Source organism: Phocoena phocoena, chromosome 8 (assembly GCF_963924675.1).
Source record: "Phocoena phocoena chromosome 8, mPhoPho1.1, whole genome shotgun sequence".
Taxonomy (NCBI): Eukaryota; Metazoa; Chordata; class Mammalia; order Artiodactyla; family Phocoenidae; genus Phocoena; species Phocoena phocoena.
Genome location: NC_089226.1, coordinates 102174285 through 102201745, shown reverse-complemented (window position 1 = coordinate 102201745; position 27461 = coordinate 102174285). Strand labels below are relative to the sequence as shown.

The following is a 27461-nucleotide window of genomic DNA, read 5'->3' as shown; positions in this document are numbered from 1 at the left end:
ACAGGGGCCCCTGTCCCTTCTGCGCCGGGGCAGTCATCCTGCCAGGGCGGAGGCTCCCTCTCTTATCTCGAGTGCTCCCGAATTGGCGCGGGGAGTGGCACCCCTGATGCGGGCGGTGCGAGGTTTCCACCGCGGGGAGGAGGGAGGGGGACTTCCCGAGCCGGCCACCCGGTTCTGACGGAGCAGTGACAACAACAACAGTTGCATCCGACGGCTGAGCTTCAATTACGGCTTTGCAAAGTGCCTTCACCCACAGTAATCACCACTCAGTTTACAAGGATCACCGACTCCTGAGGGAGGTGTCATTATCCCCATTATACAGGGGTGAGAAGGCCCAGAGGGCCTGAGGGACTCGTCAGCAGGAGCTGGCCCCCACATGGGGACCCCAAAGAACCCCTCATCTGCTCCCACACACGCCCAAGGCATAAGGAAGTCGGGAGCTGAGCATCCGGAGACGTAGAAGGTACCCAGGAGGAAGGTGGGGGGCGGGGCCCGGGCCGTTAGTAGCCCCGCCTGCTGGCCAGTTAGTGACATTTCGAGAGCTGATTGGGCCGTGTCGGTGACAGTTCCCGTTGCCCAGGCAACTAGGGCCGGGCTCCCTCGGTGCTAGAGGGACGCGGCGGGCCCGGGTCAGGGGCCTCGAGATCGGGCTTGGGGTGAGACCTGTGTGCCGTCACCACGGGCGGGTCTGGCCGAGGCCTGGGTAGGGGCCTGGGGCTGCAGTACCGCCCCAGGGCTCTGAGAGATTTAGATCCTGGGTGGGTAGGTTGAGCTTCCTGCTGTGCCAGACTCAACGGACAGATGGGGGCCTGGGAGGCAGGGTGGACCTGGGGTTCTGAGGTGGGAGAGGGAGCCAGGGATGCCTGCGCGCCCCCCCCCCCACCGCCGGCCCCCGTTAGCCCCAGCTGTGCCCTAACCACCTACCATCTTACCCCCGCAGCCCAGAGCATGTTCCAGATCCCAGAGTTTGAGCAGAGTGAGCAGGAAGACTCCAGCCCTGCAGATAGGGGCCTGGGCCCCAGCCCCACAGGGGACAGGCCCCCAGGTCCCAGCAAGCACCGGCAAAGGGTCCCAGGCCTCCTGGGGGAAGCTGGTCACCAGCAGGGGCAGCCAGCCAGCAGCAGCCACCATGGAGGTAGGCACCCCTGCCCCAAAAACAACCACCTGGCCTCCAGCCCAGTAGCTCCCTGCACCCCAGCCACATCCACACTCACTGGGTGGCTTTAAGCAAGTCCCTAACCTCTCTGCACCTCAGCTTCCTCCTCAGTAAAACAGAGCAATTAGTCGCCACCAATGTAGTGCTGTGGGGATGATTAGGAATACCTAAGAAGCAGTTATAGAGCTGGTGCTTAGTAAGTGGTCAAAGTACGTAGCTCTTAGCTTAGGGCCAGGACAGAATCACTGAGAGGCAACTTAAGTCACACTTGCTTGGCATTTCCTTGGGGCTAGAAGACTTGGTGGTGCCCTGCCCCAGGCTAGCACTTTCCCTGAGATCCTGGGATCCAGCCTTCCAGCCCCAGCTATGTTCTTTCCAGCCCTGTGGCTCACACCCACACGCGGGTTGTCCTTGCCAGTTGCCAGGGCCAGGTGACCCCAAGAGGCAGACAGCCCTACCAGGCAGCGGGTCTGTGTGGGGCTGGGGAAGCATCAGCTGTCCTCCACATCTACTGAGGGGGACCCAGCGCTGAGATGGAAGGATGGGCCCTGGAGAGCAGTGGCCATTTCTCTGTAGTCCCCACCTCCCCAGTGGCCAGCACAAGCTTTGGCACCTGGAACAACCACAGAGATCTTCTGAAAACAAAACTCATGTCCCTCATCTGTGGAAGCCGAATTGACGCCCTCCCATTTTCAGGAGCAGGAAGGCTTATTAAGACCCCCTCCCCAGGGAATTCCCTGGCAGTCCATTGGTTAGGACTCAGTGCTGTCACTACGTAGGACCCGGGTTCAATCCCTGGTCAGGGAACTAGGATCCTGCAAGCCATGCGGCGCAGCCAAAAAAAAAAGAAAGAAAGAAACAAACAAAAAGGTTGGTATTCAGTTATTAGTCAGGGATATAATCTCTAATACAAAACAAAACAAAAAACCCGCCCTAGCCCGCTGTCTGTCACACTGAACTCCCGCAGGTTTTCTTTAACTTCCAGATTTTTGCACTTGCTGTTTTTCTGCCTGAAACAGCTTTCTGCACCCCCTCACCCGGCTGTCCCTTCCCATCTTCTGTGTCAAGTGCTGAATGTATGTTCCAGCTGCCAGGGGTTCATCAGTGACCAGAAGAGAGAAACCCTTGCCCTTGTGGTTGCCCACATTCTAGTAGGTGGAGGGAGACAAACCATAAACAAAGAAACAAAGTAGTGAGTGATGTAATGCGTTAGAAGATGACATACTACATGACACACTCTTGACTTTCTCATTGGAATCCAGAGTACTGGGGGGCCGGGGGAGTGATTTTAACTGAGGTGGTCAGGGTGGGCCTTGGTAAGAAGCAACATTTCAGCAAAGGCTAGAATCAATGAGGGGTGAGCCAGGCAGAGGTCTCTGGGAAGACAGATGCAGGCAGAGACCTGCAGGCGGAGGGAAGGGCATATGCAAAGGCCCTGAGGTCAGGACACAGTTCAGGCCAGTGAGGGGAGGGAGGTTGGAGACTCATCAAGAGTTAAGGGAGGGGGAGGGGCCGATGGACAGGGCCTTGAAGGCCCAGGTAAGGACTCTGGCTTTCCCTTTGAGTGAAAACCTAGAGGGCTTTGATCTGATTTGGACCTCGAGAGAATCACCAGGGCCCCCGTGTTGAGCCGGGTCTGCATTGGGCAGAGGCAGGGGCGGTGCCACAGGGGAGGATGGTGATCTGTGCCAGGCTGGTGGTGGTGGAAGTGGTAAGCAGCTGGACTCTGGGTTTCTCTTGAAGGTACAGCTGGCAGGATTTGCTGGCAGACAGATGTGGGGTATGAGGCACAGAGAAGATGGCTGCAAGGGATCTGGCCTGGGCACCTGGAAGGATGGAGTCGCTCTTAACTGAGATGGAACTGAGACGGCGTGGGGTGAGATCAGGAGCCCTGTTTGGGCCAGAGCAGGTTAGAGGTGCCTTTTGGGCATCCAGGTGGAGACTTCTAGTAGGGATAGATACCTGTAGAAGTTGGCAGTCGCTGATGTAGTGTTCTGTGGGCCCTGGGAACCAGTGTAGACAGGGGAGGAGCTGGACTGAGCCTGGGGATCCAGTCTGCAGAGGACAGCAGGAGAGGAGGAGTCAGCACTGGGGTCTGAGAAGGGGGGAACGGTCTGGTAAGGAAAGGGCGAGCTGAACCCGTGAGGCTCCTTCCAGGGCCGCTGGAGGAGGACTGCGAGTAGAGCACTGGACTCGACACAGGGCCAGTGCAGCTTGGGTGGCAAGTGGGGAGGGATGATAGGAAGAGAGTTGGAGGTAGAAAGGGGAGCCCACCCCCTCTTGGCAGCTGAGCTCTGGCAAAGAGGAACAGAGGAGCAGGTGGCAGCTGAAGGCCCAAGGAGAGTCAAGGAAGGGTTGTTTTATTATGTCTTTTATGATAGAAAGGGAAATGAAAAGAGCATTTGGTGGTGGGGGGCCCATGCTGCGCGGCTTGTGGGATCTTAGTTCCCCAACCAGGGATGGAACCCATGCCCCCTGCAGTGGAAGCATGGAGTCTTAACCACTGGACCGCCAGGGAATTCCCAAAAGAGCATGTTTGTAAGCTGATGGAGTAATCCAGGAGCGAGGAAAATACTGGAGGATGCAGAAGAGAAGGGAAGCTTGCTGGAGAGGTGTCCTTGAGTGGAGAGAGCAGTTTGGTGTGCAGGGGAGGGGCGGCTCAGCTAAGAGCGGTGGAGGGCAGGGGGAGATACCTCATGGGAACTAGTAGAAGTCTCTCTCGTGGGTGCTTCCATTTTCTTGGTAAAAGGAAGCCAGGTCTTGAGCCAGGAGTGAGGGTTGGGAGAGGGATGGGGGCTGATGGGGAGAGAGGAGCAGGTTTGAAGTGGTTGTCTTGGCCTAGAGGATGGAATGTGGAAGGTGTGCTGGGCAACATCTAGGGTGCCACTGGGTCTCGTGACCATGAATTTGAACTGAGGTGGCACGGCTGTGCTTTTCTCCAGCCCCACTGGCCAGTTGGCTGCCTGTGGGAACCGGCAGGGAGTTGGCCTTAACCAGACCTGTGCTGGTCTCAGCCCAGTGAGAGAGGTGGCTGGGGGCTTAGCTCGTGTTCAGTGTAAGCTGGCCAATGTGAGGAGCCCCAGCATCATTAGAGTTGGGGTGCCAAGGCAGGGAGCTGGGGAGGACCACTTCGGTGCCGTGAATGAATGAAGGCGCGAGCGGCTAAGGGCGTGGCTGGGGAGAGAACGGCAGGGAGCTCCAGTAACCTCCCGCACCCACGAGGGGCCCACCCTGTGGGCGGTGGGTGCTTGAGGCCCAGAGTGGGAAGGGTGGCACAGCCCAAGAAACTAGATTTGTGGAGGAGGGAGTGAGAATGGTCTGAAGCAGCAATAAGCCAAGGGGATGCCTATCCCAGCTCCAGGTCCAGCCATGAGGAGGCCTGCAGGGGAGAAAATAGCCACCATGTAAGAGGACTGCACTGGATTCCTTAAACTTTTCTTTTTTAATTAATTAATTTTTGGCAGCATTGAGTCTGTTGCTGCGCGCAGGCTTTCTCTAGTTGCAGCGAGCGGGGCTACTCTTCGTTGCGGTGCGCAGGCTTCTCATTGCAGTGGCTTCTTCTCTTATTGTGAAGCTCGGGCTCTAGGCGTGGGATTCAGTAGTTGTGGCTCGTGGGCTCAGGAGTTGTGGCTCACGGGATCTAGAGCGCAGGTTCAGTAGTTGTGGCTCATGGGCTTAGTTGCTCCGCAGCATGTGGGATCTTCCCTGACCAGGGCTCGAACCCGTGTCCCCTGCATTGGCAGGTGGATTCTTAATCACTGTGCCACCGGGGAAGTCCCAAAGAAGAATAATATTTTATTTCAGTGTCCCAAATACAATTTTGGTGGAATATAGCAATGCACAGCCATGTATATATTGTTCCTGGCTTCTTTCAAGCTATGACTGCAATGCTGAGTAGCTTGACAGAGACTGTGTGGCCTGCAAGGCCCAAAATATTTACTATGTGGCCCTTTACAGAAAACATTTGCCAGCCTCTGCTTTAGTGTTTTCTGATTTCCTCAGCTCTGGGCAAGGTGGGGGTATGTTCTCTACAGGACGGTAAGGGGCTTTTGTACCCCAAACGGCTTTGGGGACGCAGGAAGCCTCGGCCAAGACACGACAGGCAGCGCACCTGCTCAGGGAGGAGTGCCACGCTGCTCTCCTGCTGGGGGCGAGCAGTAAGTGAACCACCCACGTGTGGTAGAGCAGGATCCAAACCCAGCCCTGCCTGATGGCAAAGCCTCACTGCCTCAAACTGTCTGGAACATCACTGTTTTAATGAAGTGTGCAAGGATGCTCACAGAAGCATGAACATGGATGTGTCCAGCCCCATGCACGTACCCAGAAGCCCAATGGGTAAAGAACTTAAAGCCTGGTGGTGGGCCTAGGGGCACCTCCAGCCCTAGGCCCCTCCCAATTCCCCACCCCAGCCCCAGGCAGGCTCTCTGGAAGGATGGTGTGAGTGGGCAGGCCTGGGTACCCACCCATGCTCACAACCAGACAGGAGCCACGCCCATCTCTCACCCTTACCTTCCCCAAACTGGGAGAGGCCACCTCTGCCGTGCCCCGGGGCATGTAGGGGTGAGAGCTGATTGAAGGTTGGATGCATAGGGTGGGAGGGGCATATCCACTTCCCCCTGGGAGTTCACAGAAAATCCCTCAGATTTTTTTCTAGTAAACAGAAGGACGCTTAAATGTTCAGTTTACACTTAGGAGTGTCATTTTGACAATGGCTGGCTTAGCGTTGCTAAATCCATGGCTTTGGTAAAAATCCCCACTCCTTAGGGTAGGCCGCTGGTAGAGCTGGCACTTACAGAAGGACCAGGGGTGCCTTCCCAGACCTGAGCCCCCAAGGTGGCCCGTGGTGCTGCTGGGGGGAGCCGGGGGCATGAGAGTTAAGCACACAGGCACAGGAGCCAGACTGGTTGGGTTGGAATCCCAGCTCTGCCATCTACTAGCTGTGTGACCTTGGGCAAGTTACTTACCCTCTCTATGCCTTAGTTTTCTCCTCTGTAAAATGGGGACAGGGAGTAACCTCCTTCATAGGATGTGATGAGGACGTAAGGAATTGATACACACGAAGCACACTTCCAACCTGACACAGCGAGTGCTCTTCTGCTTGCTCTGATTCCTAGGCGAGGGTGCAGTGCCCACCTGCCAATCACTCATCTTCTGACCCTTGGGCCTTGCATCTGTCAAGTGTGGAGGTGTGTGTATTCTTAGTGCTGGTAAAGGAAAATAATAGCTGATGGTTCCTGAGCATTTAAGTGACCGGGCAGGGTGTACCAGCTGTGCGACCCTGGACAAGTTCCTAACCTCTCTGTGCTTCTACTTCCTCATGTGTGAAATAGGGAGAACTTGGCGTCTGCTTCACTGGGAAGCTGGGAGCCTGCAGGACATGAAAAATGCAGAATTGGGTGCTCTCCCTGTGTCATTTGTTCTCGTGGAGGTCCTGGGGTCTGGGGTCCATTTCACAGAGGACTACACTGAGGCCCCAAGGGATTAAAGAAAAGGCCCCAGGTCACAAAGCAGGAAGGTGGTGGTGGGGACCCCGGCCCTGCTGCCCATGCCTCATGGAACTGGTCAGCACTCTGCAGATGGGCCTATTCTCATCAGGGGTCTTGCTGCTCTCAGCTCCTTAGCCCCCACCCCCAATCCCAGCTGCTGATTTAGCTGCCCGTTCCCACTGCCAACTCACTCCTCAAAGGCTTTATGGTCTCCCTACCTACCTGACCTCAGGCTTTGGTGACGCCCAGGAGCTCCGACCACCCGCTTAGCCTAGGCCTTTCTGGATCCAGCCCCCTCTTCCCTTTTTGGCTTTCTCAGCCATGTGTCTGGAGATGGGACCCTTGGAGGCCCAGCAGCCCTGGAGCTGACCCACAGGCCTTTTGGGAGGGGATGAGACAGTTACCCCTGGCTTCAAGACCTGGTCTAGATCTTACTTTCTCCAAAACGCCTCCCTGTGGACGCTGGCCCCCTGCACTTCTTCCATGCCTGTCTTTCACTCTATACTTAGCTCTGGATTTTGCTCCTGGGAGTATTCTAGGTCTCTTCTGGACTGCGTATGGGGGTGGGGTTGGCAGGAGTTTGGGAGATGGCACACAGTACGTAGGTCGGTCAAACTCAGGACACACCTCTTTGCATAATGATCCACCACGCCCTTTCAGCTTACAAAGCACTTTCCAGCTCTTTATGTGACCCTTATGCAGTCACTGGTAGTAAGGACTGCGTTTATCCCCACAGGGAGGTGAGGGCACAGGTGCAGGGAGCTGAAGGACAGCTGGACAAGGGAAGAAGTGTAGCTCGATGGATAATCACTGGACTCTGGATTCCAACAAACCTCTAGGGACTTCTAGCCTCAGAGCTTCATAGCTGTGGGACCCTGCACAAGTCTTAACCTCTCTTAAACCTCTGTCTTCTCATCTGCAAAGTGGAAGCAATGTTAGTACTCACCTCCCAGGATGGTTAGGAGGATAATGAAGTAATGCCCAGGGCCTACTAGCACACAGCAAGTGCTCCCTAAGTATTACCTAAAGTCAACAGACCTCTCTGGACAATTTCTCCAAAGTGGGTGCTGTGAGAGGTACAGACTCGCTGCTGACAGGCTCTTGTTCTCTGGGGGCCCAAGGTCTCCTGTAGGCCACAGCAGTGAAACAAATGGACCCCAGCAGGTCAGCTGCAGGTCGCCTGGCTGGGGCGACCTCCTCATCCAGGGGACTGGTTTCCTCTGCGGGGGAATGGGGCTGAGCAAAGAGCTACCGGCCCAGGGGGTTGCTGGGAAGCCCCAGCATCACGCACTCGCAGCTCTAACTACTAGTTCTTATGCCCTTATTTTGTGCCAGGCACAGAGGAAAGTCATTTTATACACTAAGGGCCTGGCCCATTATTGGGGCTCAATTAAGATTTGTGGGATTAGTGAGAAGTTAATTCGAATCTTCACAAAAGCCCCATGAGCTTCCCTTAGGAGGGAACTGGGGCTCTGAGAGGTAGAGTGATGTGCACGCAAAGACCACAGCGGGCCGACGGAGCTAATGCTGAGGGCTTCGGCAGAGCTGGGGGCACAGAGGAGTTGAGATTCACGTCGTCCCCACCCCCTGACCTTCTCTGCAGGCACTGGGGCTGTGGAGACCCGGAGTCGCCACAGCTCCTACTCCGCGGGGACGGAGGATGAAGAAGGGACGGAGGAGGAGGAGCCCAGCCCCTTCCGGGGCCGCTCGCGCTCGGCGCCCCCCAACCTCTGGGCTGCACGGCGATATGGCCGAGAGCTCCGGAGGATGAGCGACGAGTTCCACGGCTCCTTCAAGGTGAGCTCCGGCCGGGGCGCACAAGGCACCGTAGTCCCGGAACATGCCGGGACCTATACTCCCGGGGCTCCTCCCACTGGGCTGTCCCATTCGAGTCCCACTGCATGTCGGGATTTGCGGTCTCGGGACTCCTCCCCCCAGCCTGTCCTTTCCCGAGTCCCAGGGCATTTCGGGATCTGTAACCCAGACCCCGCTCCAGAAGGCCAATGCTCCTGCGTTCCCCAAATCCTTTGAGCGCGGGGCATGCTGGCATCTGTGCTCCTGACCGACCTCTTTCGGATATCCGGGTTCCTGGACCTCAATTTCGGAACCCCTTCTTTAATTTTCGAATTACGGTCCCATCTTCCAGGTGCCAGATCTCCAGCTCTGGCGCTTACAGGGTCCTAGGCATCCTCTCTTCCCGCCCCCGGCATGGAGGGTCTGGGATCTCGGTACAGGGCCTGCTGGCAGCTATTGTCTTTATCTCCCCCGTGATCTCACTTGGCGGTGGGATTCCGGAAGTGGAGGGGCCAGGCTCGAGGTGCCAGGATAAGTTAATTCACATAACCCTTTCCTTCTCCCACCCCGAAGGGACTTCCTCGCCCGAACAGCGCGGGCACAGCGACGCAGATGCGACAAAGCCCCAGCTGGACGCGCTTCCTTCAGTCCTGGTGGAACCGGAACTTGGCGAGAGGAGGCCCCGCCCCCTCCCAGTGACCTTCTGTCCCACATCCCGCATCTCCGAACCGCTGCTGGCGGCCATCTTGGGAGTGGGCGGAAGTCTTTTCTGCAGGCATTATGCAAAAGGAGGCTGTTTCGTCCCTTTCAGAAGGAGGCGGTCTGACCCAGAGCCCAATTCCCTTCCGGTGTGTGCAAGGACCGCGGAGGGGCTCGGCCCCCATCGGAAGTTTTGAAGTTTTTCCGCCCTTAGGTGCTGGAAATGGCCCTGTGACCCCGCCCCCGGCGCTGGGCTGCCACAGTCGCCTTCGCCAGTTGCGAGCCGGAATTAACCCTAACTTCGCCAGAACCCGTTCTTCTGCGGAAACGCTGCGGGCCGTTGCTCGCTAGAAATGTGGTAATAAAGCCCGCGTCTATGCCGTGGAGTCTCCTATGTCCGTCGCTTGGGGCTTCGCGGGCAGGGGGAGCGGTAGCACTGACAGAGTTTCAAAAGATGCCCCCGTTTTATATATAAGGGAAATTGAGGCTGTTTCTGAGTGACATCATGGGACCGAGATCAGAGAGGGGTTGAGGCGGCGAGCAGAGCCACGGCTGCTTGGCCTCCGGGAAGCGGAGTGCGACCGGACCTCGGGGACCTCCAGGTCCTTATCTCTAATATGGTAATTGGGAACTGCAGGCCGGCTGGCCGCCGGAATTCCACGCACTGCAAACCGTGCCGCAGTCCCCCAGGGGAGGGTCATTTGTTCCTATTTGGGTCAGTCCTTTTGAGCAGCTACTGTGTGGCCGGCCTGGGGCCAGCGCTCCTCAGGGAACTGGCTGGACGCGTAGGGCGGGGGAGGGGGTGGAACGCTCGGGTCAGGGCTGTGAGTAGAGCGATGGCTAGGGAACCCGAGAAGCTTCACCAGGACCTGGGAGCAGAGCTCAGAGCTCAATTTCAGAAAGATTTATTGGCGCCCCCTACAGACAAGCCAGCACTTTGTACTAGGTACACAGAGATGAATTACGCCACAGCCCCTGCTGTCCCAAGCTTCCTGGCAAGGGGAAAGCCAGCCTCTCACAGTGGAGTTACTGTCAGCCAGTGCTGTAACAGGGGCCTGGAAGCGGGTTGAGGGCGGCTCCCTCCGGCAGGGTAAAGTCAGGGACGGCTTTAGGGAGGAGGTGAGCTAGAGCTGAGACTTGAGATGGGGGAGGGGGCTGTCATTCCCAGTGGAGGAAAGAATAAACCCTTGGAAGGATGGGGGAGCTGCAGAGACCAGGCTTCTCAAGGGTCGGAATGTCATGCCCAGGAGTCTGGAGTTTAGCCTGGTCTTTGAGGACCTGTGGACTGACGTGTAGTGTTTATGTGTGGAGTCAGGAAGATGGGAGTCAGCTGCTCAGGGGCCTGGACGGGGCAGCTTTGGGGCTAGGACCAGACCTGACCACAGAAGCAGGGAAGACCCGGTTAATGATACTGACCCTAAGGGAGCAGGGCCCAAGGCAGAGGTCCCCAGCCCTGGGAAGGCCCCGCTCTGGAAATCCTGTTTCTCTGGCCTCCCCACCCCATCTGTTTGCCTGAGGTTGCAGCAAAAACAAAGAAAACACTCAATTGGCAGGAGATAAGCTCAGATAAGAGGCTGCCTTCCTCTGGAGGAGGGAGGCAGCCCGGGAAGCGCCAGGAAGCTGGGAGAGGCCTTGAAGAAGTGCCAGCCTGACCCTGCTGCAGAACCCAGGCGCACCCTCGCTGCGGGGTCTCTGCCACTCCACGCTGTCCCAGGGCAGGAGGGGGAGGCATGGAGCAGGTCCTCCAGGCTGGCCGAAGACAGTCTGCCATAGAGGGTCCAGGCCCACCCTGCCTCCAGGTCAGGACGTCTTGACTTAGTTGTGGCCTCAGTTTCCTCATCTGCAAAACAGGCATAACGTCTCCCTCACAGGGATGAGGGGGATGCTGCGTCTCCTAGCCCCTGTGTCTGTGACTGTCAGCCTCCCTTCTCCCAAGAGTCACTTCCAGGCTCATCCACTTCCCACCTATTGCTGAGAGCCCAGGTCCCCTGATGTTGGGCAGGTTCTGAGCTGCCCAGCTCCACCCCTAACAGGTCCATCCCCCGATACAGTCAACTGCCTGTGTGGCCCGGAGCAGCCTCAGCGGAAGATGCTGGGTGCTTGGGTCATATCAGGCAACAGGAAGAGGGTGCAGGGGAGGCTTCCTGAAGCAGAAGCCTGAGCCTCTGTGAAGGGAGGACAAGAAGAGCCCGGGAGGGAGAAAAGTAATGGGTGGGGGCGGGGTGGGGTGGTGGGAGGAGAGGGGAGCAGGAGTGATAGCCCAGGGCAGAGGGCATAGAGGCAGGAAAGCCTGGGGGAGGCCAGAGGGCCTCTGATGTCAGGTCACTGGGAAGATCTGCAGGCAGTTCCTGGGCAAGGAGGTCTCAAGATTGAAACCCAGCAACCCTTTGTTGGGGGCCTGACCTCAATCCCACAATCCCATTTTATAGATGAGAAAACTGAGGCTCCAGAAGTAGCAGAGCCAGATCTAGGGCCCGAGTCCTCTCCAGCACTGCCCCACCCCAAACCACGCTGCACACAGGGTCCCTGAAATCCACTTTTATTCATGTAAAAAAATCCCCAAAGGATAGAGAAAGAACGTGACCCCGACTTCCCGGAGCTCGAAGTCTCCACCCACTGTTCCCTGGGCAAGCGAGGGAAATGAGTCCCACTCTAGGGTGTGGGTGTCCTGGGGGTGAGGCCCTTCTGGCCCACAGTGACCCACCCAGCACCTCCCCTAGGACTGAGGGCAGGAAGGAGGGACTGGGGATTAAAGGGGCCCCAGGAGGGTGAAGGAAGGGAGTTAGTGTGGGGTGCTCGCCCCAGTTTAAAAAAATAAAATTTCTAAAGATAAAAAGTTTAAAAAAAAAAAAAAAAAGCATTTAGTGTCTTAGCCTCCTGCCCTCCTCCCAGTGCCCACCCTGGCCTGGTGGCCACCTCTTGCTCAGCCAGTTCAGAGCTTCGTAGTCTCCTCTTGGCTCTCCGAATCAGCGCCGGACAGGTGCCCACTGCTCCCAGGCGCGTGACCATTGCTGGCACAGGCCACCAGATGCCCGTCCCCCAGTCCCTCCGGTGTCTCGCCCAGCAGGCTCCGGCGGATCTCCTGGGGCAGCCTCTCCCGCTGCTCCTGACACTCCTGGGCCAGCTGGGCCAGCAGCTGCAGGAAGAAGAGTATCACAGGCAAAGCCAGGCCACCCGGCGCCCTGCCTACCTGCTGCCTGCCTGCCCCTCATCCAAGGCCTCACCTTGGGCTCCTCTTCTGTCAGCTGTTGGAGAATCTGCTGCTGCGCGGCCACAAGGCGTTCCTGCCGCTGCTTTTGGGCCTCCTCCAGCTGTGGGGGGGCAAGGGCTCAGCCAAGGGTCTCTAAGGAAGGGGCTCGGACCCCAGGGCTCTGCCTGGGCACAGAAGTCAGGCAGGCATAGGCTCCCGGAGTTGTGTGGCCACAGGGTCCTGAGATGACTCTTATAGCAAACCTTCCAGACCCAAAGGAAAAGGTTCTAGAAATCCCTCTAGGGCAACGTAGCACCAGGCTGGCCCCCAGGATACAGGTTTACGATGACTGAAGGAACAGGGGTGGGCTAGGGTGGCACCTGAACTTCACTCACCCGACGGATGGAGTTGACCGACTCAGTGATGTGTCGACGGTTAATCTCTGTCAGTTCCCTGCACAGGAGCAAGGCAGGATGGGCTCAGTGCCCAGGCACCCGGCCCGGCCTGCCCAGCGCCCAAATGGCTCCCGGCCCTGATGCCCTTACGCCTCCTTCTTATGTTTCTCCCTGGTCTTTGCCTCTGAGATACTGTTGTGGCGCTTCCTGTCCAGGATCTTCTGCAGTTCCTTCTTCTCCCTGGAGGAGCCAGTGGGGGAAGAGGAAGCCTCAATGGCAGGACCGGGGTATCTGCCCTCCTCCTGGCACCAGGGAGGATCCCCCATCCGCCCATGAGATCCCCCGCCTTCACCTCTCGTTCATCTCCTTCAGTCTCTTGAACTGAGTGGCGTGAGCATCCATGACAATCTCCCTGAGCCTCTGCTGAGCCTACAGACACAGGTGGCCAACAGGTGACACGGGCTGTGACAGGCCTGTCCAGGAGGCAGTCTCTCCCCCACTGCCACACGTCCCCCTCACCTGTCTCAGGTGCTCCAGCCTCCGCTGGGCCTCTGTGTCCATCTGGGCTTCCCTCAGCTCCAGCAGACACTGCACCTGCTTCTTTTGGAACTCTTGATACCTCTTCACCTCTTCCTCCTCCTCCCTCTCGTCCTCCCCGCCTCTGTGGGGAGAACCCCTCTGGGTGATGCTCAGGTCGTCACATGGACTTGGGCTGGGAGGGCAGGGGGACAGGGCATACTCCAGCAGGCAATGGGAGATGCCAGCCCACAGGGGTGGGATCTGTTACGCCAATGAGGAGGCCCGTTAGCTCCACCCAAATGTTGGGAGCCTGTTTGGGCAACAACCTCTGGAAACACACTCTTACGGGGACTTCAAAAAAGGTATCGCTCCCTGGCGGAAAGAGGGTGGGACCCAGACTCCTCTGTCTTCCTCGCACCAAACCCTCCTCCCTGGGGTCAAGGGGCAGCGCTTGGCCGTCCCTCCACGCCCACCTAGTGCAAAAGCCCACGTGCACACACATTCTCATATTCACATCCATGCACGCAGCACACTTGCACACAGGCAGGCCGGACACTCACAGGACACCCGGCCGGTGCCGGCACCTGCTCTCGGCCTGGGCCTGGGCCAGGCTGTCGAGCAACCGGCGTGTGAGGGCAACCGCCTTCCGCTGATGCTTCTTGTGTAGCTCTCGAAAGTCTCGCTCTTGCCGGCTCTGGAGCTTCAACAGGGCCTTGTGGCCTCGGAGCTCATCCAGCGGGGCCGGGGCCACCTCTGTGGGCAGCAGAGCAAAGATGGGCCGGGCCGGGCTGGGGCAGACCAACCCTGCAGGAGCACCTGCCCCCTCCAGGAGTAGCCCCGCCCCCCAGAACAGGCCTGCCCCCTACCTGAGAGGACGCTGGCAATGAGGTCATCACGCTGACCTGGAGAGCAGAAGTAAGTCTGTCAGAAGCTGGAGGAGCCAGCAGGAGAGCTATGTCCCTGCGCCCACTCCAGGCTGCCCCTCACCTGGGCTGCTGAGGGAGGTGCTGGTGGGGGAGGTGATGGGGCCTGGGGCCCGGCGGGGGGAGGCGTCCAGTGGGCTGGGTGTGGGGTTTGGGGTCAGTTGGGACCCTGGCTGCTGAGACTGGGTCTCCTGGCTTGTCTCCAGGCCAGCCTGAGCCTGTGGGGGAGAAAGTAGAATGCTCTATGCTCTTTCCAGAAGATAACGTGAGGTCGCGTCTCTAGGATGCCAGGCCTCACTGCATATGCTTAGGAGCTTCCAGATTGTTCCGGAAAGCCTTAGCCCAGCCCCGTTTCCTCCCCTCTCCAAGTCCCCCTCCACCCTTGCCCACAGCTGCTCATCTTCCTCGTTGCTTAGCTCCTGATTAAATCAATGAAGGAAGTGGCCACAGAGTGGGCACCAGCCTCTCCCACTAACAGCTCTAGGCAGCCGTCTCTCTTCCCTGCCTGCCGCAGGGCCCCGTGAGACCGGGTCTAGATCTGCGGCGAGCCTCTGCTCCTGACCCCTCCCCGCAGAAGCCACTGCCCGGCTCCCAGGATTTCCAGATGCCCTGGTGAAGCGGCTGTGGCTGAACCCTGCACCCTGGCCTCGAGCGGGCTGGCAGCAGGAAGAGTTCTAGCCCAGGACTGTCCTGAAGGCCTTTCTCATGCAAAAGGGGTGGTTTCCACCTCCTTAAAATGTGGAGAGTAACGGGAGACTGCTGAGCCTATTGAACAAGGGAGCCCTGAAGCCCCACGCTGCCCTGCACCAGGGCGGAAAGGCCAGCGTTGGAGGCGGAGCCCAAGGTTGGAGGGACGGTGTGGGTGTGGGTAACTGCATGAGGTTAGCGTCTGCAGCAGGCAGGGAACAGCCCCACTTGGGGAGAAGAGCCAGACCACCAGCTGGGAGTGGCATGGGACGGTGCAGGTGGAGGAGAGCAGAGAAGGCTGCGGGGTGGGCCCAGAGGTCAGCCCTCACCTCCCTACCCCACCCACACCCCGACCCCCAGGGGCCCCCAGGGTCCGGGTGAGCCTGAGCCCTGCTGCCTCCTGCCTGCCCCCGGCCTGACCCGGCTCACCTCACTCTCCCCAATGAGGGCGGCCAGCTGCTTGGCCCTCTGGTCCATCAGGCTGACGTGCTTGATGGGATTGATCAGGGCCTCTGCGTAGTCTGGGCAGGAGCAGAGGGCAAGGGTCTCAGAGACAGAACCCCCGGAGCCAGCCTCCAGACCAGCCTTCCCCGGCTCTGGTCTCACGGAGGGACGGAGGGAGCACAGAACCCGCCCTCAGCTCTGTTTACCACCCTCAGTTGGGGCCACCAGTCTCAGCCACTCCCAGGCCCTGGTAGTGTCCTTGTCCCCACCCTGCCTGGCCTGCCCCGCCCCAGCTCCCTCCAGCTCACCTTGGTGGTCATCGGGAATGTAGTCAGAGGCCTCAGTGTAGACAAGCAGGGCCGGCAGGCACAGCGGCTGGTTGGCCTCGTTCCGCAGGCAGATGTAGTGGTACCCTGGGAGGGCGGGAGGGCAAGGTGGCTGCGCCCCGATAGGTCCCCACACACCCTGCCCCCCGCGCTGCCCAGAGCCCAGGTGGCCTCACCTGAGCGGATGGCAGAGACAGGCAGGATGCGGTGCCCCACGAACTTGCCACCCTCCTCAAAGGCCGCGACGCGCAGCAAAGCCAGCGTGGGCAGCACCACCTGAGGGCCAGACTGGCCTGAGCTGTAGCGGACCACAGCCACCAAGGCCGACACCCAGAGCGGGCCCTTGGACAATCTGACCCAACCACTGACCATCAGTCACCATCGTCACTGGGCCAGTGGTGGACCCACACCTGTGTGACCTCGCCAAAGGGATGACCAGCTTCCACCAGAGCCCTGAGTCAAGAGAACAGGCAGATGGACCCCTCCAGGCATCGCTATGGTGGGACAGGTCTGGTCACTGCCAGCTTAGAAACTGGCATGCGTCTGGGCCTGAGGCCACACCCCACCCCAGCAGGCTGCAGAGGGCCCATCCGTTTGGGGGGCAGGGAGAAGCTGGGGTGAGCTTGGAGCAAGTCCCTCCTGCCTGGGGGATGGGGTGGGCGCCAACGGGAGCTGTGGGACCTCCCGCTGTCTCAGCTTCCTGTCCTCTCCTCTCACCCCACACAGGGAAGGGAGTGTGAGCCTGATGCTGGGACATGCAGGACCCGGGGTGGGGCCTGGATGTGACAGGCCCAGCCTTGAGGTGCTGGGGCACAACCACCTCCACATCCCCAACCGCCACCAATGCTCCTGGTTCCCGTCCCCCCACTAAGAGAGCCCGGCAGGTCTGGGCTGCAGCTCCCAGTGCCGGGGAGGGCACAGGTGCGGGGCTCACTTTGGGGAAGTCGAAGGGCTCCTCATCCCACACGGGGTTGAACGAGTTCCCCTGAGAGGTCCGAGTGCGGTACTTGCGCCGCGTGTCGACAGGGAGGCCGAACATATCCACCTCCACGTAGATGCCCACCTTCCTGTCGGACAGGAACTGCCCCGAGATCACCTGGGGGGCCAGGAGGGTGAGGTGGCTGCTGAGAGTCCCGTCCCCAGGACACCCTGGCCCGAGCCCTCCCTGGCCCCACCTTGACCCGCACGGCATTGGCCACGATGCCATCCACGATGACCTCGGTGAAGGGGTCAAAGGACTTGTCTGGCCGCCGCATGAACTCGGGCTTGAGTAGGTAGCCACTGCGCCCGTTGTACTCGAACACGCCCGCGTTGAGCTGCATGGCCACGTCTGGGGGCAACAGGGGGAGGGCAAGGGTCAGCAGGTCGGATGGGGTCAGGAGTCAGGAAGAACAGTGCCGTGCAGAGGGGGGACCAGGAGTCGTTCAGGTCGGATCAAATGGCATCAAGGATCCAGACTCGGGAAAGAATGGACAAGGTCAGGAGTTAGGGTCAGCCAAGGTCTCGGCTGGGTTTGGGGATCTGGGATGAGACGGTCAGAGGCCCCTTCAGTCAAGAGTAACAGGGTCATGGGGCAGAGGTCAGTGAGGCGAGGGGGGGCCAGAGGTCAAAGGTCAAGGCAGGCCAGCACTCACCCAGGGTCTGGAAGTTGAGCGCGACGAGCTGGCAGCCCACATTCCAGAAGAGCTGGGGCATGTAGTTGGACGAGTCCACACGTGTGCCCTTGGGGTAGATGCGGCTGAGCTGCTGCTTGTTGTATCTGAGGTTGGCAGTCAGGGGCCACGCCGGGTACTGGCCCCGTCGGGTGGCGGCCCCGCCTTCTGCCTCGAGCCTAGTGCTCTAGGCCCATCCTCAGCTCCTGTGAACCCACCTCCCCGCCTTTGCTTAAGCTGCCCCTTCAGTCCCCCGCTTCTCTGCCTAGGCCCTGCACAGTCTGCCAGGCCTGCTCAAAACCCAGACCGGGGTGCTAGAGCATCAGGATCCTGCACAGGTGCTACGAGTGGGGTCAGAACAACCTGAGCCAGCCTCCGAGTGAGTAGCCCCACCCCACCAGCCCGAGCAACGCGGAAGGATACTCCACAAACTCCATGGGGCTCTTGGTCAGTTGCTCCATGGCCTTGGTCTCCACAAAGGATGACATCTCAAAGCACTTGTTCCTCTCTGGGGGGTGGGGAGTGGGAGGGGGTCAGGCCTGGCAGGGCCAGACCCCCTCCCACTCCTCCACCTCTCACCCCACTCACTTCGAGCAGCCTCGAAGGACTTGAACTTGACGGGCTCGATGTAGTTGACAAGCGTCGACATTTCCTCAGTGGCATTGACCTCACTGCTGGCAGTGCCCTGTGGACCCCAAATGCAGGGTCAGCGGTCCCATGGCCCCCAGCCATCAGTTGGAAGTTCCCTCACCTGCCTCCCACCACAAAGGAAGCACTGACCCTCCTCCCAGCCCTGCAATCACACTGCCCAGTTCTCCCAGCAAAGACCCCAGCCTGGCCACGCCTGTCAGTCCTGGTCCCATCTGCCCTGCAGCCTTCTCTCTGGGCCTCTCTGATGTGCCCTGGACCCCACCTTCCTGGTTTGCCTTCTATCTCCCTGATCCTTGGAGGCTGGAACTCCTCACCCAACCCCAGGGGCTCAATTATTCACACGCAGATGAGCCCCAAATTTCCATCCCCAGTCTCATTTCCAACCACCACCTGCCATCTCCTACTGGGTGGCTCACAAGAGCCTCAGACTCAACCCCTGCTACCTGAGCTCGACCATGGCTGCCCACACCCTTCCCCACTCTGGGCCCCTCTCAAACCCAATCTCATGATTGACCTTTTCTGTCACCTTCTCTCCTCAAAACTCAGCGCTCCCTCGTCTTGCACTGCCCCCTCCCCCTGCACTCTCTGGCCCTGCCACAGGGCCTTTGCACGGTGCTCCCTCTTCCTCAGGTCTGCTCACCCAACACCCCCGCTGAGGTCTGACTCCCCCTCCCGGCCCACGTCCTGAACACAATTTCACACTCGCTTCCGTGCCTGTTTATCTGAGACCCCTCCCTCACTCCACACACACCCCCCTCTGAACTCTGGGAGGGCAGGGATAACATCTGATCGTGAGCGGACCCAGCACCTGGTGCTGTGCCCGGCACAGTCAGGGCTCAGCAAACACTTGGGAAGTGAAGATGTGCTGCCACCCCCTCTTCCTGCCTGTAGGCCTGACCTCGTCGGTGGTCGGCTTTTTGGGGTCCGTCTGTTCCTCCTCTTCCTCATCCTCTTCCTCATCCTCACGGTAGGCAGATCCAAGGGCATCAGGGCCCCGCTGCAAACTCTCCTCACCCAGAGACTTCTGAGGCTCCAGGCTGGGCTTCTCAAGGCCCGCCTCCTCCCCATTGCTCAGGCCTGGGCAGCTGTCAGAGCTGGGGGACCCTGCAGAGGACAAGGCCACAGGCGGTCAGGGGTCAGGGCACACAGAGACACATAGGAGCCAGGAGGAGTTGTGCCCAGAGTGTAGAGGCGACTCACGGAGTCAAGGGGCACTCTCAGGGCACTGTGGCTGGGGGACGGGGGAGCTCAGCAGCTGGATGGGATCAAACCGAACGGTGGTATAGAGGAATCAAAGGTCAAAGGTCAGGATGCAGAGTTATAACCAGCAGGGAGATAGGTAGCGTGGCTCAGAAGGGTGAGAATTGGGGTACAACAGCCTTGACGGTGGGGGTAAAGGATGACAAGGTGGGGCTCCAAGTCAGGGCTCAGTGAGGGCCACACCCAGTGAGGGCGCTTAGTGAGGTGAGCACTGGGGTCGGATGTAAGCGGGACCTCAGTAAAGTGAGAGGTCCAGGGTGAGCTGAAATTAGAACCAGCTGGGTGGGTAGACTCAGTAGGGGTCTCAGGAGAAAGGTGGTTTAGGTCAGAGGTGATTGAGGTCAGAGGTCAGCATTCAGAGTCATAACCTGGTTGAGGGGGAGGGCTCTGTGAGGTGCGAGGTGGAGGTTGAGATTGAGGGGTCAGGAGGTGGAGGGAGCCAAATCCAACTGGGGTGAAGTTCAGTGGGGTGAGCACCTGGGGTCAGGGGTCAGAGGTCCCATACTCAGCTGAGAGGTGGTGAGCGGCTTGGTGAGGAGGGAGGTCAGGTTGGGATCCCCGGGGGAGGGCTGAGCTCAGCGAAGTGGGAGGTTAGGGTCAGGACTGGGGTCGAAGGTCAGGCCAAGACCGTACCGAGCTGGGGCGAGGAGGGCTCGGTGACGGCGGAGCTCTCGCTCAGGGCCGAGTTGCTCTGCTCTAGCGGCCGCTTGCGCACAGAGCTGTCGGGAACGCCAGTGCTGGGCCGGTGCCGCTTCTTGTTCTTCACCAGGATGCGGCCCATCAGGTCCTGGGGGCTGGGCAGGGGGACGCCCGGGGCCAGCTGGTGGGCACGGACAGGTCAGGGTCTGCTGGGCGCCCTCATCCCCATGCCCCGCCCCGGCTCTGAGCCCCATACCGGGTACTTGTCCAGGGGGTCGATGAGCAGCGCGTCCCCAAAGATGGAGCGGCAGTACTCAGCCATCTTGGCCTGCTGCTTTGCCCTGTGGGGCCAAGGTCAGGGGTCAGAGGTTCTTGGGGTGAAGCTGAGGTCCCCAGGGTAGGTCAGAGGCCGGCAGGGTCAGCGAAAGATCCCAGGGTCAGAGTTCACAGGAGCAGTCCAACAGTGCCATGGTGAGGTGGTTGTCTCTGGGTCATCAGGGGTCCCCAGGCCAGGATCGGGGTCCCAGGGTCAGGGGCCCACTCACGAGTCCACATGGTTCTCAAAGGAGAGGATGACAGGGTAGGGCGAGGTCTTGAAGGCGGTCTCCGCAATGGCCTCCAGCACATCTCGCAGCGGCACCTCCGTGGTCATGGTGAAGCCGTGGGTGATGAAGGGCTCCTCCTCAGGCGGCCGCCCTTTCCACACGTCCAGCTCCACGCAGCGGCAGCCCCACAGCAGTGCCTGCCGGTACATCTCCACCGACGATGTTCCCGCCAGCTGCCCCGCTGGGGGCGAGGCTCCGTCACCACGGCCACCCCGCCAGCCTCGCCCTCTTCCCCAGGTCTGCACTGAACCGGGCCATGCTGGGGACGCAGAGCCCCGGGGGTGGCCTGGCCCTGCCACGCTCTGTCTGGCCAGCTTCTGACCACTCCTTAATTCACTGTGGAACCAGCACCATCTCCCCGCAAAGTCCCAAAGCCGGGTAGAGTCGGCATCCACCAGCACTGGCTGACAGGCTGGTTCCTCCTCCAGGTCTCACCCTCTCTCAGATAAACACCCGCCACCCCCCATCCCGCCAGCCTGAACCAGGGAGTCAGCCCCAACACCCCCATGGCCCCTCGCTTCCCTTTCCTCCCTCCACTGCTGCTGCCCTGGAACAGCCTCCATCACCTCCTCCTGGGGACAGCAGGCCCCTCCCCGCCTCCCATCCAATCTCTGCGAAGCACCTGGCATCATCCTTCTAAAAACATACCAGGTCACGTCACCTCCCCCTGCTAAACACCTTGCAAGAAGCCTTCCCACGCACTTAGGATCAGTCCAAATTCTTCCCATTCCTTCTGTGCCCCCTGGGTCCCTCTCATCTCTACCTGCCCCAGTCCCCGCCCCACCCTGCCCCACCCCACCTCTCAGCCGCCTTTCTGCTTAAGAGCACCAAAGGGCCTCCTGCCCCTGGGCCTACGCACAGGCTGTTCCTTCACACACAGGCTGTTCCTTCACACACAGGCTGTTCCTTCACACACAGGCTGTTCCTTCACACACAGGCTGTTCCTTCACGGGGCAGATGCAGGCCTCAGCCCTTCCCCCGGGGAAGCCTCCTGGACCACCCCGAGAAACCCATGCACAGAAGCCCACTCCCCAGGGCAGGCAGTCTGTTCCAGGCGTGTATCCCTAGCAGGGGCCACCCCAAAAGGACGGAAGCAGTCTAAGGGCCAGAGGGCAGAGGGCAGAGGTCATGCTAGGATGGGCTTGCTCACCAGTGAGATAGGTGTTGTGTGAGGAGTTGATGAAGTAGGCACTGAGCGGCTGGGTCATGTCTGCGCTCAGATCCAGAGCCTCTAGGGGCAGGATGCCATTCTCCTCACCTCCCAGGTAGCGGCTGAAGCCCTCCATGGACATCTGGTCTGGGGGCGGGGTGGGGTCAGCAGGGTCAGCAGGGGCAGCTGCGGCCCTCCCGCCTTGCCCCCAGCTCCCACGCCGGCTCACCTCTCTCCAGGAATTGCTGGTTGGGCTCATACTTCTCGATAAGCAGCCGGGCCTGGGAGGGCCGCAGAGGTGGGTACAGCACTTCATTGAGCCTCGGGTCCCGTTGCTTCTGGTTGATGAAGTCCATGAGCTGCTCCAGTGTCAGGTATGGTTTGCCCTTGGCGCCTCTGGAGGGGGCGGGAAGTGGAGTCGGGCTGGAGCCTCACCAGCCCCTGCTCCAAACCCTCACCCTGCGAGGAGTCAGAAGCCCGGGTCTGGCTCCAGAACCCTCTGACTGGGACTTGGGCAAGTCGCTGGCCCCTCTGGGCCTCAGTTTCCCCATCCGCCCTCCTAACCATTTGGTGCTGCCATTGGTATCAGCAAGGGCTTTGGAAGCCACCAAGTGCCTGGCCCACCACACCATGCTTCCAGATCCTGGACCCGATCTCAGCTCCAGCCCTCACCGACAACACATCTGAGCCACTGGGTCCTCAGCCCCAGTGTGCACAGATGACAGCAACCTCGGCCAAGGGTCAGCATAGAACTGTCCACGACAGAGCCCCAGGCAAGGCAGCTCTGAGCACAGGCACAGCTCCAGCACGCAGAGACCCCGACAGCTCCAATTCCCCTCCCTTGAACTGGAAGGAACGCCAGCAGAGGCCAGACATGGCGTATGGGGGGCTGGGAGGCAGGCCCAGCCCTGCTCACATCTCCAGCAGGATCTTGTCAATGTCCGGCCGCAGACAAAGCTTGTTCAAGAACCGCTCGAAGATTTCCAAGGAAAACTCGTCAGGCCGGATGGACTCGCTCTAGGGGCCAGGAGTGAAGGGTGAGAACCCAGGGACAGCCAGCCCTCAAAGAGCAGGCGCCCACTGTGACACCCCCCAACCCCGGCCCCCGGCCCCAGCCCCCTCACCCGGTTGAAATTGAGGCCACAGGATTCCAGCGCAGTTTCTACCCGCTTCTTGTCTGCTGAGAACATCTTCAGGATGCTGAGCAATGGGAGGGGTTAGGGTCAGTGGGGGCAAAGGTCACCAAGGTCAGAGAAGCAGAGAAGGTGCTGAGGGAAAGGGGCGCTCACTTCTTGACCGGGATCCGTCCATCCTGGTTCACCTGCAGTTTCAGCTTCGTGTACCTGGGGACACAGGTAGAAGGGTCACGCCCTGGGAACAGCTACCTGAACCCCCCCCCTGCCCCCGATGCACCCCCCCCAACCCGGCCACCCCGGGGCAGGCCCAGGGCTCACGCTTTGCGCAAGAAGGTGTTCCGGGAGGCGTTCTGAGCCAGGATGTTCATGGCCAGCTTGAACAGCTCCTCGGACCAGACCTGAGGGGTCAGGATCCAGGGGGAGGGCGTGAGGGGGGCACAGAGGGGCTGGCCCAGCCACAGCCCACGCCCAGAACTAGGTCTGGTGCGCACTAAGTGCTTAAATACCACTTTGTAAGAGGATGATTGGAAACAGGGGCAGAGGACAGCCTAGTACACAACAAGTGCCTACTAAGTGATGGCTGACTCAGCAGGTGAGGCTGTAGCTCCCCCAGGCCGAGCCATCAATCCCAGCCCACCTTGGCTGTGTCATCCTGCACGGCCATGAAGTTCAAAAACGATGTATTCACCGGGTCTGGCCCGGCCACCACTGTTATCAACTTCTCCTCCAACCGGGCATCAGGGCCCCCAAAGCCCAACACCTCCCGAATCTTGGGGTCCTGAGTAGGTGAGAGCCAAGGGTGAAGAGGGTTGTCCCCATCCCCCACGGCCTCACGCCCATCCTGAGTCCTGGGCCCCCATCACTCACCTTGGGTAGGCGGGCATAACGGCCTGTCCTCGTGTCCCTGATGGAACTGATGTCCAGTGTGTCCACCTCCTGGGGAAACCAGATGCCAGGGGACGTCTGAGAGGCTACAGGGTGACAGCTGGGAGCCCCCAAGCTCCCCACGCAGGCCAGGGAGTGTCCACCCCCTGCTGGAGCCCCAGCCTCAGCCCCCGCCCTTAGCACTTCCTGTCCAGGGAACCGTGGGAGAGGTCAGGCAGCAGCGGGGCCCCACCCCCATGGGCGGGGGCTGGGGGTGGTTTCGGGGGTCTGGGGTGGGAGCCCTAGACCTCAGCAAGCTGCACCAGCACCCGCCCTCACCATGTTGGGCCCTGTCCAGTACAGGAAGAAGCCACTGGGGTCCACGCGCAGAGTTACCAGGTTCCGACTGGAGGCCTCCTGGGGACGAGACGGACGGCAGGGGTCAGGGGGTAAGGGCTGCCGCCCAGGTTTGGTCCCTGGACACCCTGGGGCCATCCCTCCCACCCCACCCCACCCAGTCTTTCTCTCAGTAGTGAAAATGAAGCCTCAAGCCAGCCCACAGGTCCTTTGTGGCTCCCTGCAGTCCTCAGGACAAAGCTGAGGTCCTAGTCCCCTCCCAGCCCCACTGCTCTCTTGCCCTAAGACTCTGTCACATGGACCACTAACTACCCTTTCCCCATCTCCAGTCTTTGCATCATTGTTCCTTTGCGAGGATATTCTCCCTTCCTTCTCTATCCCTGAAACCTGGCCTGCCTCCTTGGGGAGGCCCCCCCAGACCCCAAGCCTGGGCTCAGTTTCCTCATAAGGTCTGAGAGCTCCCTGATGGCTGAAACCCTCACAGCCCCCTTGGGAATATTTATGGAATGAAAGAAGAGGGTTTGGACGCCTGACCCCCCTGGTCCTTCTGTGTCCCTCGGGTCCCCATGACGACCAGCCACCCCTTACATCTGCTTCAAAGTCCATTACCCCCCCAACCCTGCGCCCCACTGGAGCCTCACAGCTTCGAGGCTCACCCCACCTCACAGAGCACAGACTAAGTCCCCTCGGAAAGGGACTCACCCTGCCCTCAGGACTAGACAGTGAATTCTGTTCTCACTCAAACAGCCCTGGCTGGCAGGAGGGTAGAAAAGGGTGCACCGGCCCCATTTTCTGAGGAGGGCCACCCTGTGTGACTCAGGACCAGCAGCAGTGGGGGAGGGGTGGTGTCATCAGAGGCTTAGACTCGGCCAGGGCCCAAGTGACCAAGTGGCTCCAGGTAGAACTCTCCTGCCCCAGGCCAAGAGAAGACGCTGCCTCACCTTGGTGCCACCCCAAAATGCTGCTCACTGGTGGACGATCCTATGGTCGTAACAACAGCTCACCCTCACGCTGCCCCTACTGCTTGCCAGGTTCGGGTCTAAGCACTCAATATCTAGGAGCTCACTTAGTCCTCCTAACAACCTATGAGGTTTGCACTCTTGTTCTTCCCAGCTTACAGGTGAGAAGACCGAGGCACAGAGAGACTACCTAGCTTGCCTAACGTCAAGAAGAGGAGCCAAGATTTGCATGCAGGCAGTATGGCTCCAGAGTCCCGAGGTTTGGGAAGCAGGGAACTAGGACCCCTGCCAGACTCCCAGCTCCTGACCTCAGCCACAACCCCACTGTGGGGCCTGGGATTAGTCTCCCTTCTCCAGACTCAGTTTTCATCTTCTGGAGAATGGGGACTGCACTAGCCCCGCCCATCTCAGCCTTTACTTACAAAGGACAGGAGGTTGATCTGGGGGCAGAGGGGATAGGAGGCTTGGGAACTGTTGGGATGCTTGGGCCTCCCCACCTCACTGTGCTGACACCCATCCTCAGCCCCTCTCCGGGATTACCAACCCTGCCCTGGGCTCAGGGCCCCCCAGGAGTGTGATGAGGGGGGAGTTCTGTGGGTACTGCCTCCAGGGTCTCCCTCTCCCCCTCCTCAGGGGTCTGGTCTTCAAAGGCAGCCCAGGCCCCAGGTTCTCAGGACCCAAGTCCCTGTCAGCAACCCCCACCCCACCCCCAGGGCCCTCTCCCTGTTCCCACTTCCTTATTTGGGTTTATCACACTGGAAGGAAAAGGAGAAACTTTTTCCCTTCAAGCCGGCCTGGGGGGGAGGGGTCTCCCCTCGCCCCAGGGGCGCCGGGGCACCCCTCTATGGCACACCTGTTACCTCAGGCCACGCCCCAAGCCCCTCCCCCCAGATCCCACGCCTACCCGCCCCACCCAGCCGGAAAGGAGCCGAGTCTTCCAGGCCTCCGGCCTGTCTGGGAAGGAGCAGCAAGGCAGCTCAGGCAGGCGGGGTGAAAGCCCTGGGGAAGGAGGGGCCCAGGGGGCAGAGGAGGGGGCGGTGTGTAAACGAGGGTGAGGTGCAGGACAGCTCGCAGAGCCGCAGGTGGGAGCGGGGCCTCTGGGAAGCTCCAGGGGCAGGTCAGGTAAAGGGTGGTGGGGAGGGGAGTCAGGATCTATTGGGGTTCAAAGTCCCGATGCTAAGGAGTGGAGAGCAAAGTTCCCCCGGGGTGGAGGAACTTGGGGGGGGGCACAGTCTCCACTAGGGCGGGTGACTTAGTGCTCCCACCTGAGCAGCGAGCTGGGCTGGGATCCAGAAGCAGGGCAAAGGGGTGCCAGCCAGAATAGGGTGAAAAAGTGATGAATGGAGAAGAATGTTCAGACTAGGGCACTGGGAAGGGTAGGGTCCCAGAGGCACCCACTCAGAATGGGGGTACACTGAACCAGACTGGGGGCTATGGTTCTTGAGCCAGACTGTCCAGTGCCGGCCAGGGGTCTGGGGACCAGGCCAGGGTTGGGGGAACCAGAATTAGACCGGCCGGGAGAGGTGAGAAGGGCCAGAGAAAATTGGGGGGCTGGAATTTATTGGGGTTCGAAATCTCTGGGCCAAGGAATGAATGCCATATTTTCCGTAGATGAGGGAGTGGGGGGTGGGGGACAGAGTCTTCATTACGAGGACGACTGGGGACTCAAGTTTCCGGAGCGCAGCCAGGCTGGGATTGTGGTGGGGGGGGGGGCGCGGTGGCCAGGCTAGTCTGGGCTGGGGGTCCCCGGCGGCTGGCGGAGCTGGGGTGAGGGAGTCCCCGGATCTGGGCGGAGCAGGGGGCCCCTGCACTTACCTCGTCCCATTTGATGAACTTACTCCCGCGCCGCAGGGTCTCCACGACGGTGGGCGGCTCCAGCTGCAGCGCGTGGACGCCGGGCCTGGCGCCCGCCATAGCTGGGCCGGGGGCGGGTCGGGGACCCACGGAGCCCCGACGGGGACCCGACGGCGCCGCTGCTCCCTCCGCGCGCTCCCGCGCGGCCCGCTCCGGCCCGGCGGCGTCACCGCCCGCCCGCCCGCCAGTCTGTCCGGGACAGACCAGAGAATCGGCGGGGCCCGGCCGGGGCGGGGCGGGGGCGGGGCCGCAGCGGCACCGCCCCCTCCCCCGGCGTCGGGCCCGCCCGCCCCGCGTCGGCTCCCCCTGGCGGCCGGGGTGGCGACTGCAGCCAGAGGAGGGATGGGGCAGAGGCACGCCCGGACTGGGGCACTTCGCTGGGGGTGGCTCAGCTGAACCCGCTCGGGGTTGGAGGAAGGCGCTTCGGGGCGGGGAGGCTGTTGGGGTGCAGCTGGAGGGACTGCGTGCAGAGGGCGTTGCCGAAGACCGGCCGGGGTCGGCCCGCTAAGGTTTCTGAGGGGCAGGGGCGGGGGGTACTACCGGAGAGCAGGACTTGGGCCAGGGGGCGCAGAGACCTGCCACCCACCCCACTCCTGCAGCACTTAGCTGAGCGCTGGAAAAGACACTCCCACCCCCCCTCTGTGCCCTCACTTCGCCTCACCCCCTTCTGCAGCAGCTCGGTACCCGCCCTCCCCTCCCTGGGAGCAATTAGCAA

At 60.4% G+C, this 27461-nt stretch overlaps 2 protein-coding genes across 3 annotated transcripts; one reads left to right on the top strand and one right to left on the bottom strand.

Annotated features, from left to right (window-relative positions):
* Nucleotides 1-592: 592 nt before the first annotated feature.
* On the top strand, nucleotides 593-9515 carry BAD (BCL2 associated agonist of cell death). The gene is made up of 4 exons (XM_065881761.1): nucleotides 593-656; nucleotides 941-1135; nucleotides 8246-8439; nucleotides 9010-9515. Exons 2-4 carry the CDS (start codon nucleotides 949-951, stop codon nucleotides 9133-9135), a joined length of 507 nt encoding a protein of 168 aa, XP_065737833.1. The 5' UTR covers nucleotides 593-656; nucleotides 941-948; the 3' UTR covers nucleotides 9136-9515.
* A 933-nt stretch (nucleotides 9516-10448) lies between these two features.
* Nucleotides 10449-26848, bottom strand: PLCB3 (phospholipase C beta 3). Of its 2 annotated transcripts, XM_065882936.1 has the most exons (31): nucleotides 26708-26806; nucleotides 23916-23993; nucleotides 23580-23648; nucleotides 23350-23490; nucleotides 23031-23110; nucleotides 22866-22919; nucleotides 22701-22776; nucleotides 22493-22593; nucleotides 21806-21972; nucleotides 21577-21723; nucleotides 20367-20607; nucleotides 20078-20162; nucleotides 19816-20002; nucleotides 18821-19026; nucleotides 17860-17956; nucleotides 17695-17779; nucleotides 17254-17378; nucleotides 16795-16949; nucleotides 16554-16715; nucleotides 15796-15895; nucleotides 15602-15706; nucleotides 15279-15370; nucleotides 14227-14380; nucleotides 14106-14141; nucleotides 13800-13992; nucleotides 13240-13381; nucleotides 13073-13149; nucleotides 12871-12960; nucleotides 12721-12778; nucleotides 12360-12446; nucleotides 10449-12271 (listed from the first exon to the last, which is right to left on the bottom strand). In XM_065882936.1, exons 1-31 carry the CDS (start codon nucleotides 26804-26806, stop codon nucleotides 12068-12070), a joined length of 3693 nt encoding a protein of 1230 aa, XP_065739008.1. In that variant the 3' UTR covers nucleotides 10449-12067. The 2 variants fall into 2 exon arrangements, with proteins under 2 accessions (XP_065739008.1, XP_065739009.1); XM_065882937.1 differs by lacking the exons at nucleotides 23580-23648; nucleotides 23916-23993 and having other exon boundaries at nucleotides 12068-12271; nucleotides 23350-23436; nucleotides 26708-26848.
* Between the last annotated feature and the right edge of the window lie 613 nt (nucleotides 26849-27461).